This window comes from Dromiciops gliroides, chromosome 4 (genome assembly GCF_019393635.1).
Source record: "Dromiciops gliroides isolate mDroGli1 chromosome 4, mDroGli1.pri, whole genome shotgun sequence".
Taxonomy (NCBI): Eukaryota; Metazoa; Chordata; class Mammalia; order Microbiotheria; family Microbiotheriidae; genus Dromiciops; species Dromiciops gliroides.
The window spans coordinates 136,791,757-136,807,623 of NC_057864.1; the positions used below are offsets into that span (position 1 = coordinate 136,791,757).

Below are 15,867 nucleotides of genomic sequence, written 5' to 3' on the forward strand. Positions count from 1 at the left end.
ATGGAGAGGGAGGGTATTTGTACCTGAAAATAAAATAGAATTGAATCATTTTTAAATCTATTATGAGCCAGTATGGTGCTAAATGTTGGGAATTTAAAGAAAGGCAAAAAATAGTCTCTATTCTTAAGGAGCTAATAGTCTAATTAGCGGATAGAACTTGTTATATGAATGGAGAGAGGAGGAATAAGTTTATATAGTGTCTACTATGTGCCAGACACTCTGCTAAGTGCTTGACCAATATTACTTCATTTGATCCTCATAACATTCCTGTGAGGTGCTGCTACTATGCCCATTTTAAGGTTGAGGAAATTGAGGCAGAGGGTAAGTGACTTGCCTGAAGTAACACAGCTAATTACTGAAGCTATATTTCTTTTGAGAGCTGGGAAAACTAAAGTTTTGAAAGGAAAATAGATAAAAGAGAAGGAGCACCACATACTTAATTTTTAATTCTGTTTCCCAGCTCCCCTCAACACACTTATCTTTAATGGAAGTTACATGTTAAAGACCTCTTAATTGTTATGAGGGTTTTATAATCCTTAAGGCTAGTTATCATTTTAAAAAAATGTTAACCTCTGATGCAGGCTATATTATAGCATTTTCATTTTATATTCTTTAGTCTTTCAAAAAAGTCAGAAAATTGATACATTGTATTTACTCTTCCATAAAGAACATGAATTATGTATTGGACTCTTATAAAGTATTCAAATGTAGTCATACATTCTGTCATTTGATAAATGATTAGTCTGACCACTTCTCAAAAAAAAAATCCCCCCTAATATACACCACATACAGCTAGGTGGCACAGTGTACAATGTGTTGGACAGAAAAGCTCTGAGTTCAAATTCAGTTTTACATAATTACTAGCTGTGTGATCCTGAGCAAATCACCTAATCTCTGTTGTTTCCTCACATGGAAAATGGAAGTAATCATAATGGCACAATATCTCCCAGGTTTGTTGTGATGATCAAATGAAAGCCCTTAGCACAGTACCTGACACATAGTAGATATTTAATGAATTCTTGGTTCCTTCCTTATTTCTAAGGCATTCAACATTTTAAATAACTTTAATTTTTATTTGTTTTAATGCTGAACAATCATACCTGTAAAGTTAATCAATGCATTCAATTACATTTACATATTAGAAATAAGACATCTGATTTTAAATACTAAATACTGTGTATATATGTATACATGAACAAATGTTTATCTGACTGGATAAAAACACGTCACACAACATACATACATAAATTTCATTTTGAGCACCAATAAATCAGGAACATTTTTTTAAAAATGAAAATTATAAGCCTCTCAATTCAAATATTTTGTTCTCTACTAGCTTTGATTTCTAGAACAGAAGAACAATCAACCCATTTGTCATAGAATAACCAAATCACAAGGAATATTATAGAAAAGGCCTTGATAAATGGAAAGAAACAAAAAGTACCAACTCATTTCAGTTTTCAAGTCTTTCATAAACGAAGTCCTTTCTACAGCTGCCAATGAACTGGAAAACTGGAATGCTTTAATCATATTAACACTAAATTGTCATCTTTGCAGATTCATAATGATATTACATCGATATTATCAACATACCTCTCCTATTAAAATCTCCCAGGGATACTTCAAGTTGGAGGTGAAAGCTTGAGTTTATTAGGAACTTAAAAGAGGCTCGAAGTCACTCTAAGCTACCAGATTACTATTTTCACAGGGTACTCTCACAACCATTTTCCTTATGAATGTTTTTTTTAATTTTTCATCTGAGCACTAATCCAGGTTTATCCTATGATTGTATCAGTCCTGCACTATGCGACAGAGGATTCTGGGACAATGCCAGCTATGGTGTTCTCAATATTACAAAAATGGATTGGGGAATCTGCATTCTATTTAAGGATTTGTCTGTATTTTTATTTGGGGTGATGATTTCAAACTGTGGTTTGCAATCCTGGCTCTGCCTGATGAATTACTGAAAAAAAAAATAACAAAAAGACAACTTTTAAAAATTACCTGACTGTTGAAGACTGTTATCGATCCTTTCTGAGTCGCTATTATCAGGAAATCCAGTTGAGGAATCTTGACGAGACACTTAACCACATCACGTTTCCTGCCCCCTGTCAATGGCATAGTAATTCATTTGATCTCCCAGCTAAAGAGACTCCAAAATCCATTTGTTAGATTTAAAACAAAATATGAATATCTTTTCTAAAAAGTCTCAGGGCACAATCAAGCCAGGAAAAAAAGTCAACCAAACAGTAGTAGCTGCTACCAAGCCCATATTTGTCCAAAGGATATCAATCTGATGACACTGAGCTAGAGAATGGCATGCTACATAGAACCCCCCAAAACAGTGCCCTAGTCCTAGAAGGGGCTCATATGTTCTATAACATTCTACAGAGAGAGGTTGGGGTTTTGTTTGTTTGTTGTTGTAGTTGTTGTTGTTCTTTTGTTTGTTTGTTTTGTAAAGCTTTATCTCTTCACTGAGATTATATGTTTAGGAATCCCAGCTTTCTCTAAAGTCATAGTAGCTTACTGATATAGAGTTAATGTTATTTGAGGTTCTCTAATATTATAGAACAAAATTAACTTAATTCCCTGAATTTTCAGTTTATTGTAGTTTGTTTCAAATAATTTTGAAAACATACAAAATACATATAGTCAAAACTCTTCACTCATTCTTAATACATCGTAGAAATAGCACAGAAGATAATCAGCCAAGCTAATTATGGTTTCTATATCTCTACACAGTTAAAAGGGTCAGACAGAACAGATAATGAATCTTAAATATGTCAAGGTAACTTTTTTAAACTTTTACCTGGTCATCATTTGCTCCTGGTTTCATGGTTTGCATACTTGGATACCATACTGTTTCATCAAGGCCACATGCTTGTTCCAAGTTAATAAAGAGATGTAACTAACAATGCCCTCAAAGTTGTACAACCCTTCCTATAATGTTTTTTGTTTTTGTTTTTTGTTTTTTGGTGAGGCAATTGGCATTAAGTGACTTGCCCAGGGTCACACAACTAGTAATTGTTAAGTGTCTGAGGCCGGATTTGAACTCAGGTCCTCCTGAATCCAGGGCTGGTGCTTTATCTACCTTGCCACCTAGCTGCCCCATTCTTCCTATAATGTTAACCAATAATTCAATATTTCAGTACTTGATCCACAAAAAATGCCACATCAATCCAGGACATCCCTGGTGTAGATAATAGAATCATTACTAAGAATGTTTGGATGCTCTACTAAAGAGAAAATAATTATCATTAGCCAAATCTGAAGGGAACTTGAATGATGAAAATAGGCTTATTAACATCACAATTCCCTTCAATCTCCTGGTTGGGAATTCTTCCCAACCTTCCTCAGGCCTTTGTTTTAGGGAAATTGGCAAAAGCAAAATACCTCCCTTTAGAGGCTATTGTCCAATAAAACACCTCTCATGTATATTGTAAGATTCCTTGAATATATAATAATGGAATTGACTTTGACAACATTGACTATTAATATCAAGCAAAGCACAAAACAGGGAGATGTCTGATCATCAAAAAAAATTGTCACTCTCATGATGCCATATTGGATAAAATGCTGGGCTCTGCATAGAAAACTGGATTTCAATTTTGTATCTGATACGTAATAACTGTGTGACCTTAGTCAAGTCACTTATTTTCTTTACACTTCACTGATCTATAATAGTACCAACCTTATACAGGTTGCCATGAGACTCAAATGAAATAATATATGTAAAGTGCATTGCAAAACTCAAAGAACTACATAAATGTCTATTATTGTTAGGTTATCATTTGCCAAATAGAGTTGAAATTAAAGTGAGATTCCCTATAGATAATGCTTTTCTGTTTGAAAATGACTTGGTGCTAACTGCTTCAAGCCCCAACTTTGCAAGAGAGTTTGGTCTGAATAATCACATATGAATAAAGGTGATTAAAGAATACCTCATGTTTAGACCAGTGGTTTAAAATTCAAATAGAAATGGGGGCCACTACACCATACATAAGAATCTCTGAAAAGCACATATTAGAAAATCACATTATTGTCTGTTTCATTGTATTTTTATTCATTTTGTTAAACATTTCCAAATTACATCTTCAATTTGGTTTGGGCCACTTGAGTAATTTGCTGCCTATGGGCTGCATGTTTGACATCTCTGGGCTAGACTTCAATAGGTAATAGTATTTGGAAGAACTAGTCTCTCTATACAGATATCAGAGAAAGATGCAGCTGGACAGTGAACTGGAACCAGAATTAAATAGAAAGATGGGGGGCAAGGAGAAAGATGGGAGGGGAGAAAGAAGGGATGGGAGCTTGGTAACAGTTGGGGATTTTTCTAAGCACTTTGTTGTGGGCCCAAAGTCCCCCAGAAGTTCTCTGGGGCACATTGAGGAATCTTCTCCTTGAGAAACTAAACCAGAGGACAGATACACCTAGAGAGATAAACAGAACCAAATGGGACTGAGCTAGCTTCGGAACCTCCACCCTTCATTCTGATCTCCCTTATCCCTGGGGAGGTAACTTTGGGTGCGGCTGTGGCCTTTGTGTCCTGAAGAGAGATCGTAGCCACCCCTCTTATCCAATTCCTCTAGCCACCACCAGTGGGGGATGGTCCTCCCTCACTAAAGGAACTTTCCACAGTCAAATGGTCACCCCTCCCCCCATCAGTCCTCTATAAAAGTACCTGCCAGTCTCTTGCTTGAGGAGATTGGCACCTCTGAGCCAAGTGCTTTGTGCCTATCTCCCCATGAGAAGTCCAAGGATTTCTTTCATGGTTTCCCTCCCCCCCTTCCCTTCCCTTGCCCCTAAATAAACTACCACCTTATTCTAACTACTTTTGCGTGCTAGAGGGTGTAATTCTTTAAAGAGGAATTCCTAAGAACGCCAACCCCTACCCAAACCCGTACCCCATTTTCCCCCATTACAACTTCAAAAATGTTAATAGTAACTTCCACTTATATAGTACTTTAAAATTTTTATGTTACATTATTTTATTCTCAACAATACTCTGAGAGGGGTACTTGTTCAGTCATTTTAGTTGTGTCTGGCTCCTTGTGATCCAATTTGGGGTTTTCTTGGCAAAGACACTAAAGTAGCTTACCATTTCCTTTTCCAGCTCATTTTACAGATGAGGAAACTGAGGCAAACAGGATTAAGTGACTTGCCCAGGGTCACACAGCTAATAAGTGTTTGAGGCTGGATTTGAACTCAAGTCTTTCTGATTTCATTCTCCGGGTGCTCTATCCACTGTACCAACCAGCTGCCTACAAGTATCCTAATCCTCATTTTACAGTGGCCCCACTATTCAAAGCAATTTGACAAGATTTTATTAGATGTTACTGTATACAAGTCATTATGCTACATGCTGGGAATACAAAAACATAAAAGGAGAAAAAAATAGTCCACATCCTCAAAGAGCTTACATTGGACTGGGCTTCTCAAAAAGGTTTCTTATATTTACACGGATAATAGACATCAGAAGCAGGAATCCAAACTGGGTTTTTGTGGACTCCAAACACAGCAGCTTTTCTCAGGGCACAAATCCTTAGTTTCTTTCATTGGTATGAGGCTGCTGGGTGGATAGAGTACTATACTTGGAGTCAGGAAAACCTGAGTTCAAATCCTGCCTCAGATATTTCCTAGCTATGTGACTCTGGACAAGTCACTTAACCTCTGCCTCCATTTCTTCACCTATAAAATGGGGACAATAATAGCACTGATCTGCCAGAATTGTCATGAAGATAAATAGAGATAATAATTGTAAAGAACTCTGTAGACCTGAGAGTTTTATATAAACACTGTCATCCTAAAACATGGATTGTGGATCTTTTCTCATCATGGTTGCCTATTTTTGTTTAATTTTAAATATGGTTTTATTTATATGTTGTTTTTACATTGCCTGAGTTTCCCCCTCTATTCCTCCCCTTCTTTCCCTCCCAGAAAGCCATCTCATATAACAAAGAGTATTATTTGGGAGGGGAAGCAATCAGGGTTAAGTGACTTGTACAAGGTAACACAGCTAGTAAGTGTATGAGGCAGGATTTGAACTCACATCCTCCTGACTCCAGGACTGGTGCCACCCACCTGCCCCCAAAGAATTTTTTTTTCAAAGAAAAATAGAAACAGAAAAAAAATTCCAGCAAAATGCATCAATATATGGAAAAACTCAGGAAATATAAACCACTTTCCATACTCATGGACTTCCACTGTCTGTGAAGGTGAGGGAGAGGTCTTCTGATATCTCTCCTTTGGTGTCATGCTTGTTCTTTGTAATGTTTCAACATTCAATTTTCTTGTTTTGTTGTAGTTGTTCTAATTGCATTGTTGTAATCATGGTGTTTATTGTTCCCTTGGCTCTGTTGCTCTCTGTATCAGTCAGTACATGCAAATCTTTCCACGTTTCCCTGTATTCATCCTGTTTGTTACACTACAGCAATATTCCATTATATTTATGTGCCACATTTTTTAAACTATTCCCCAAACCATGGGTATCTAACTTTGCTTCTAATTCCTTGGTATGATAATGAGTTTTCATATAACTAGTTTAATATAGAAATGTACTTTTTTTTCATCAATGATCTCCTCGGGGTATATACCTAGTAGTGGGATCTCAGGGACAAAGGGTATGGACATTTAAACACTTTGTATAATACTAATTATTTTCAAAAGTGATTGTACTGAATTATAGCTCTAACAATAATGCTATAGTGTACCTATCTTCCCACAATTCCTCCACTGATTACTCTTTACAGTAAAGACTCCAACTAATCAATATACTTTCAAAAATCAAGAGTCCAAAACTTGTCTGATTATACTCCAGCTGTGATCTGATTAGAGAAAAGTATACTGGGACTATTAAAATCTGAATCTATGAACCACATGAATTTCTCTAGAAAGCTCCCTAGCTCTTGCCAGAATCAAACGATTATCTCACCAAAATTTCATCCTTAAGATATGGGTCCCTACCTGTCGTATTCCTGAACTTTTTGAAACATGTTCTCTTAATGTCTTGGTTACATATCATATGATGGCCAGCACTTGCCACTTTATTCCAAACTCTAAAATGTCATGGTAGCCAGCTCTCTGAGCTTCAGATTCTACTTGTTTAGATTTTTTTGTCTGCATAATGTTTCCTCCTATTAGACTGTGACCTCTTTGAGAGCAGGGGCAGTTTTGTATTGGGTTTGGGATTTGTTTGTCTGTTTTTGCCTTTCTTTGTATCTTCAGTGCTTAGCATAATGACTGGCATGTAGTAGGCACTTAATAAATGCTAGATGTCTGGCTGACTACCTTAATAAACAATTCCACTCTTTATTGGTAAGGATCAAGTTCCGAACAGAAGCTTACCTTGTTACTTCTTCTATGTTGTTAATAATGAAAATATCAGCAAGAATTTATTAATTGTTCTGCTTTTATCAGCAAAAGTTCTTCAGCAGATGTCTGCCCACTTGAAGTCTCCAATGAAAACTATGCCTGGCTTCAGTGCCAGCTTTGGGGTCTGGACCAGGAAATCAAATACATTTTCTCCTGCTGGACTGGTTTTAGTTTATTCCCACTTCAATATTTTTTCTATTTCTTCTTTCTTTGATCTTCACCTCAAATGATTTCTATCATGTCATACCCCCAACAAGGACTTGTGCTTTTCCACAAAAGTTTATAACTTTTTTTGTATAGTGTTAAACTGTCTCCTTCCCTATATAACTTGTTCCATTTGAATAAGGTGTGTCCTTCTATTATGATATTCCAGCCACTCGTCACATCCTACCAGGTATCGATGATACTTAAGTGTTATCCACATGTTAAAATCTCTAGCTCATGTTGTCACCTATACTTTGTATATTTGCATAGAGATACAACTTAGAACAATAAGAATCATTTTAGTCCATCTTCCTGGGTTTTTTTTTCTTTTGTGAATTACTAAATAGCTCTTTGTGGGTCATAACTGTTGCTCTTTTTAGAGTCATAATTGTTACTCTTTATAGAATCTGGTTAATATATATTTGGATATTTCCTTCCTCCACTTTTCAGTTTAAAATCCTCAATCATATTGGCTAGTGTTCAGGAAGATAATTTTCAAACCTACTTAGATATACTCTATCCACGGTGGTCAAGGGTCTATCTTTCATGGATCTCAAGCCATAGTCTACGAAATTAAATCCCTCTGATTTCACTTTTCATATTTTGCTTTCACCTTTTTTTTTTTTTTTTAGTGAGGCAATTGGGGTTAAGTGACTTACTTGCCCAGGGTCACACAGCTAGTAAGTGTTAAGTGTCTGAGGCCAGATTTGAACTCAGGTCCTCCTGACTCCAGGGCTGGTGCTCTATCCACTGTGCCACCTAGCCACCCCATTGCTTTCACTTTAAAACTCCCTACTTTCATTTGGCAACCAAGACATTAAGGTCACCTGTACTCAAAAACTCTTCATTTCTTCCCCCCATCTTTTTTTTTTTTTGGTTTTTTTTTGTTTGTTTGTTTTTGTGGGGCAGTGAGGGTTAAGTAGCTTGCCCAAGGTCACACAGCTAGTAAGTGTCAAGTGTCTGAAGTCGGATTTGAACTCAGGTCCTCCTGAATCCAGGGATGGTGCTTTATCCACTGCGCCACCTAGCAGCCCCCTTCTTCCCTCCATCTTGATAATATCTAGAGAATCTTTCTAGATTCTTTTTGGCAGTATCATTTATTCCCACTTAAATTGCCAGAAGTAGATAGGCTTGACATGTCTTAGGAAGTTCTCTGAACACATGCATTATGCCACCCAATCCAACAGGAAAATTATTAAGCACCTACTGTATGCAAGGCACTGTGCTAGGTGCTAGCAATTTAAAGAAAAGATGCAAAACAATCTCTGCCCTCAAGGAACTTACATTCTACTGTTGGAACTTGGATCTCCAAGTTTGATCCAGTCTGTTTCACATGACTATTACAATGAGGAGGTGGACCTATTTATTGAATTTTAATTATGTCCTTTACTTCTAAGTTACCACTAGCCTTGGTCACAATTCACTCAATGACCAGTTGAAATTGGGATATTTTGTTATTTATTTCTCCTTCTGAAGTATTCTCACTGGTGACTTAACAGAGTTTACTATACCTGTTGGCCATGGGATCTATTACTTTAAACATTTCCCATATTGTTTTTGACCAAATTATCATTAGTATTCGTTATTTTGAGAGGCTCTTTGCAAACCCAATTCTTCTGTCAGGTATTTGTTATCTTCTTCTAACCCAGTTCAGCTTCTGGTTCCCACCATTGTCTCAGTTCCCTTCTTGAGCTGTTAATGGCTCCACTCCTTTAGTCTCCTCCTTCAATTGGTATGTTCCTCCAACAAGCCTATATTTGAGGAAGTATCTATACCAGAAACACTCACTTCTAACCTGGCTTAGCTCCTGACTCCCCAGGCAACTTTTCAAACACCCCCCCCACATCCCCCACTCTCCTGAAAAAGTAGTATCCCCTTCCCCTTCCTGCTCCCTTTATGTTTTCTTCCTCAGTTAGAATGCAAGCCCCTCAAAAGACCTTTTTTATACCTTGTGTTTGTATCAACAGAGCATAGACATAGTACCACAGTACCTGGTCCGGAGTTAGTACTTAGTAAATGTTTTATCTAATCAAGTCTTTTAGTATGGAGTTTGAGAAGAATTTTTGGACTAGAGTTGTGATTTCACTGGTATAAGGAACATCCTATGAGGAACCTGCCTCTATATGGCGAACCCAGAGGGCTCTCTGTAGCCCCTCTGATTGAGTTCCCCCTCACCAGGCTTGGGCCATGGTCACTGAGGCAGCAAGTCTCTTAGGAAACTTTGTGGTCAAGGCCTGAATTCCTGAGACAATGCTTGGCTGGCCTCCCAGGGGCCCGAAGACTCAGCTGTACAAACCTTGCTCTGCCTAAGCCTGGAACAAGTTCTGCCAGGTCAAGGCTGGAGGGTTGAAAAATTATTCCTATTCTCTTAGAATTATTCTAGCAGAGACTGTATTTGATTTCTTTATGGCTTTCTGCTATAAATACTGAGCTATCCTGGATAATAAAGAGCACATAGTTTATTACACCTAATGTGGTGCTGATGTGCCAATGATTAATCGTTTCCAACCTTCAACTTCCGTCAAGGGAATTAAGCCTGTGACTCAGACACCTCTACTAATGCAGATGGCTAATGGTTTAAAGGCTTAGATAATTGCCAGTGGCACTGAGTTTTTAAATGACTCAAACAGGGTCATACAGCTAGTGTCTGAGGTGAGATTTGAACTTGCTTTGAGGCCAGTGCTCTATCTACTGTGCCACCTAGTTGCCCTTCAGAACAAATATGCTCAGATAGAAGAAAAAGCCCAAGTGTGCATGAAGCACAGTGCCTGGACATAGTAGGAGGATAATAAATGCTAGTTGATTGCCTGACTTCTTCTAAGTTAATAATACGTGGCATCATGGAGCAGCTAAGTGGTATAGTGAATAGAATGCTGGGCCTGGAGTCAGGAAGACTCATTTTCCTTAGGTCAAATCTGGCTTCAGACACTTACTAGTAGTGTGACCCTGGGCAAGTCACTTTATCCTGTTTGCCTCAGTTTCTTCATCGGTAAAATGAGCTGGAAAAAAGAAATGGCAAACCATTCCAGTAGCTTTGCCAAGAAAACCCCTATTGGGATCAGGAAGAATCAGCTATGACTGAACAACACATGACATCATTCTTATCCATGAACATGAAATAAATGTCCTGGTACCATATTCCCAGAGGACCAACATATTGCAGTAGAGAAGTGAGGGTGAGTGGAATGAGGTAAGGATTCTGGTACTAGCTCTGGCAATAAGTAGATGTACAACACTGTGCATATGAATCGGCCTTTCTGAGCCTTGATTTTCTTACTATATAATAAGGGTTTGGGATTAGGTAATCTACCTCTATATTCCTAAAATCTAGAAGGTCTTTTAAAATTAGGTCCATTCTGAAACCTCCCCAATTCAAACAAATTATGGCTGCATTATCAGTCTGAATTAGAGAATTTTAAAAGCTTAATTACAAAATATTTTGTAAATTGTTTGATTCACTACTGGAGTCCAAGTTAGTGAGATATTACCATATTACCAAAGTCTTAGTTTGCGATTATTAAAGCTTTCGTAGTATTCTTTAGGAAAAGCTGATTATAGGCTTCTCAAATCTCCCTCATTGGGCAGAACTAGTACCAATAGGTAAAACTTAGAAGGAAGCAGATTTTAGCTCAAAATAAAGACATGGAATTTCTGACAGAATTCTCTAAAAGTGGGATGGGCATCATCTTCATCATAATTATTATTATAGTTAACATGTACATATTTTGCTCACTATGTGCCAGGCACTATACTAAGCATTTTACAATTATTACTTCATTTGATCCTCAAAACAATCCTGGGAAGGTAGGTGCTATTGTCATCACACCATTTTATAGATGGCAAAACTGAGACAAACAGAGGTTAAGTGATTTCTTCATGAAATTGTGAGTTTGCATTCTAGAGAGCAATTTGAAACTATGCCCAAACGGGTATGGGGCTGTGCATGCCCTTTGACCAAGTAATACCACTACTAAGTCTGTATCCCAAAAATATCATAGAAAAGGGAAAAGCACCCACATTACAAAAATATTTATAGCAGCTCTCTTTGTGGAGGCAAAGAATTGGGGAATGGCTGAACAAGTTGTAGTATATTAATGTAATGGAATACTATTTGTGCTATAAGAAATAATGAGCAGGCAGATTTCAGAAAAACTTGGAAAGACTTAAGTGGACTGATGCTGAGTGAAGTGAGCAGAACCAGGAGAACATTGTACATAGTAACAGCAACATTGTGTGATGATCAAGTGTGATAGACTTGGCTCTTCTCAGCAAGACAATTCCAAAGAATTCAGGATAGAAAATGTTCTCCATATCCAGAAAGAAGAACTGTGGATTCTGAATGCAGATTGAACCATACTGTTTCTACTTTTCTGTAGTTTTTTTCTTCTTTTTTAATGTTTTTCCCTTTTGTTTCCCTTTTGATTCTTCTTTCACAACATGACTAATGCAGAAATGTGTTTAATGTGATTGTACATATATAGCCTATATCAGATTGTTTTATGTCTTGGGGATGGGGGAAGGAAGGGAGGATGAGAGAAAAATTTGGAACTAAGAATCCTGTGAAAACAAATGTTGCAAACTATTTTTACATGTAACTGTAAAATAATAAAATGCTTTTATGATTTAAGAAAAGAAATTGTGAGTTTGGAGGGAGGTCTTCAAATGAAGGTTAGATAATCATTTGTTAGGTTTTTATAGGGAATATTAAAGCTTTGGGCAGGGTAAGTTGGACTAGGTGACTGCTGAGTCTCTTCTAATTATTTGATTCTATGATTTTCCTTCATGTTTAATTTATGGAGCAATTATATTATGTCTATCTCTTTGATGATTGAAGTTGATTCTGTATGAGAGCCTATCCCCTTTCTTCCTATATTCAAAACAATTAAATGTAATTAGTTAAATAAGTCTATAGAAAAATATGTATAGCTTTCATTTTAGATTTAAACATTAAAACCCTTATTTATTTATAGGAATGTTAAAAATACTACCTGCAAGTCCAACTCTTTGTTTTCTGGAAACAAGGAAAACCAGATTTTCTTCATCAAGTTGAGAAGCAAGTGCATCTTCTTCTGATAGAAAATATCCAAATATCTAAAATAAAAACCATATCTCTAAATTTACACAACTTAAACATGCTCCATTTTCTCAGTACTATTTATTATGATGATGGAATTCGGACCCTAATTCAGAAAAAAGGGACACATCAATATTGGAGTGTAACTCTCATAAGCAATAGATTATAGTTTGTGTACTTAACAAGATGCATTATATTTTGCTTATATTCCACCTTTGGGCAATGATTATTTATTGTTTTCCCTTCTACAGAAATGAACAGACCCATCAATATTGAACTGATAGACAAACCAATCAAGTATTGCAATCCCTTTCTGAGAAGACCCAATGTTTCCCCTCACCTCCAAAATCATGACCATAACTGATGCATCTGGACAAATATGTGGTTAATGTCAACCTTCTAGAAAGTAAAGTCTTTAGTTATAGTGGAATAAGGGAAAATAACTATGCAATTCTAAATCTATATGACACAAAGCATACTGGAGAATTGGAAATTATATTTTGGCCAGTCACTATTAATATTTTTTAAAGAGAATAAATAATCCAAGCAAAATAGCAAATAGAGATATGAAATTTTTCAGTTTGGTATATACAAAAGAATACACAAAAGTAAATGAGCTCCACATGGGAGCAAGAAAAAATATCAGTTCAACTAGGATAGAGAGAACAATCTTACCCAGGATAGGTATCCTCTCAGCAGTCTCTAAATTTGCAAGTTCCTTGGAAGTCAAGGAACTGAATGGAGCTGTTTCCCATACATGTTCATGGTATTGAAGGATCCAGTCTAGTCTCTCTCTCCTTCTCCTCTCACCAACTCATCGTGTATATCACCATGCAACTGAACTTAATGTTCCATGCAAGTACAGATGGTCATTCTCTGCATCCTCTCAGCCATGGAAGAGTCACATCTCCCTCAGCATAAACAATGTGACGCACAAGCCTGTTTTTCAGGGTACCATCCAAGGGGATGATACATATTTTCTTTTATTTTGGTTATTTTATTTGTATTCTGAACTTAAACACCAAATAAAATGGGAATTTCCTATTAATCATAGAACAGAGAAAAAAGTACATGAAACTATAGAGCTTTATTATTACAGCTTGCTTTTCTTCTTAATTATATAAGTTCAATGTATAGTTTTCAAAACTGTTCTTGTCTGAGCTTCTTTCTGGGCTTCTTCTTGCTATGTTCTTTATATTTTAAGACAGAATCTTTAATAACCCTATTTTCTCCATTTAATAAGCTTTTTTTGCTATTCTTTCCCTATTCTTCTCTGCCCTTCAAATCATTCCAATTGAAAAAAAATGAGAAATAAGACTTTTGAAAGTACATGCATAGTCAAAGAAAATTCTCATATTATCAATGTCCAAAAATGTGTATTATTTGGTATCTTGAGTCCATCACCTCTTTGTCAAGAGGTGGTAATCATATTTCATTATCAGACCTAAAAACTTAGTTGGTCATTTCATTTATCCGATTTCTCAAGTCTTTTAAAGTTTCTTCATGATGTTGTTGCTGCAGAAATTTTTTCTTAGTTTTACTCACTTTATTTTGCATCAATTAATACACTTCTTCTCAGGTTTCATTGAAACTATTTCATCATTTTAATGGCTCAACAATATTCCATTATATAAACATCATAATTTGTTTAGTTGTTCCCCAATAGATGCATACCTCTTTAGATTCCAGTTCTTTACTACTATAATAAGATCATTTTCAGCTTTCTTTCATCTCTTTTGGATATAGGCCTAGGAATAGTATTTTTGGGTCAAATAATAGGGAAGTTTAGTAACTTTAGGGACATAGTTACAAATTACTTTCCTGAGTGACTAGACATATTCATATCTCTACTAACTGCATGTGTGTGCCTGTTTTTTTCTGTAGTCTTTTAAACCACTCATTTTCTAGTTTGGAGATGGGTTTTTTGTTTGTTTTTTGGCATTTAACAATCTGATGGGGTGTGAGGTTCTTTTAATTTATGTTTCTTTAATAGTGATTTGGACCTTCTTAAAATATATTTACAGATCTTGGATTTTTTTTCTTTGAAAACCACCTGTTAATATTCTTTGGTTATTGCTCAATTGGGAAACAGCTCTTCTTCACATAAATTTGAATCAGCTCTTCATATATGTTTGAAATAAAGCTTTTATCAGAAAAACTTGCTGAAAATATTTTTTTCAAAGTTACCTCTTTCCTTTCTAATTTTAAATGCATTGGATTTGTTTGTGCCACTTTTTTTGTTTTATGTGATCAGAATCGTCTATTTTGTTATCTATGATACTCTCTGTTCCTTGATGGATGATGAATTCTTCCCCTGTCCATTGTGGTAAAAAACAGAAGTTTTCGCTTAATCATTTGAGAGTTGAGTGCATAATACTGAAGCGGTTTTTTAAAGGACCGCCCTTTTGGGGAGGAGACCTTTGACGAACAGCCTGGCCAAGCACGCTGTACTTCCGGGATGCCAACTTAAAAGTGAGAGTGAGAACCGAAGTTCATGCTCTCTGTCTCACGGCACTTTTGGTGATCAGCTCTGGTTCTCAGCCTGGCAGGAAGTTTGGGGATTCAGTGAGTTTTATAAAAGAATAAAGACTAAGCTTAGATCTAAGATTATTCATTTGTATTTCTACTTTCCTATTTCCTTAATCGGTATGACCTGTTTGTTGGCTAATTAATTCCCAAACAATAAAAGCTAATACCTCTCTGATTAATGCTCAGAGGCTTCTTTTTCTTACTGGTCTGGGATATATATAAGGGAAAAGTTCAAAGGGGAGTTTAATGCTCTTATATCCAATTTTAAATCTCACATCATAGATCTGAAAAGCAATCTTTTCTTTATTCCTTTGTTTATAGTGACACCATTTATGTCTGTCAAGCATCTACATTGATCTTTTCCTGGTATGCATTATGAGATTTTGGTTAGAACCTAAGTTTTTTCATGCTTTTTTCCCCCAGTTTTGCTATATGTTTTTGACAAATAGTGATTCATTACCCCTAGTAGCTAGGGTCTATTACATTTATAGTTTTCCTTATATGGAACCAACCTGGCATAGTATATAATTGGTTTTAGGATACAATCTTTTAAATATGTTATTATAGAATATTTGTTAATATTTTAATGTTTTTACATTAGGGATATATGTTTATAATTTCCTTTTCTACTTTGTCTCTGTAGTTTAAATATCAACCATAGAAAAAGTTTGTAAGGGACTTTTATTTTC

General features: G+C 36.1%; 1 protein-coding gene across 1 annotated transcript in view; it reads right to left on the reverse strand.

Annotated features, from left to right (window-relative positions):
• WDR64 (WD repeat domain 64) overlaps positions 1–15,867 on the reverse strand; it is a 182,175-nt gene that overhangs the window by 143,798 nt on the left and 22,510 nt on the right. Inside the window, exons 3-4 of the mRNA XM_044003187.1 lie at positions 12,564–12,666; positions 2,005–2,108 (exon numbers count right to left, since the gene is read on the reverse strand). Of these exons, the coding sequence (XP_043859122.1) occupies positions 2,005–2,108; positions 12,564–12,666 (207 nt within the window). The remainder of the gene's footprint in view (positions 1–2,004; positions 2,109–12,563; positions 12,667–15,867) is intronic.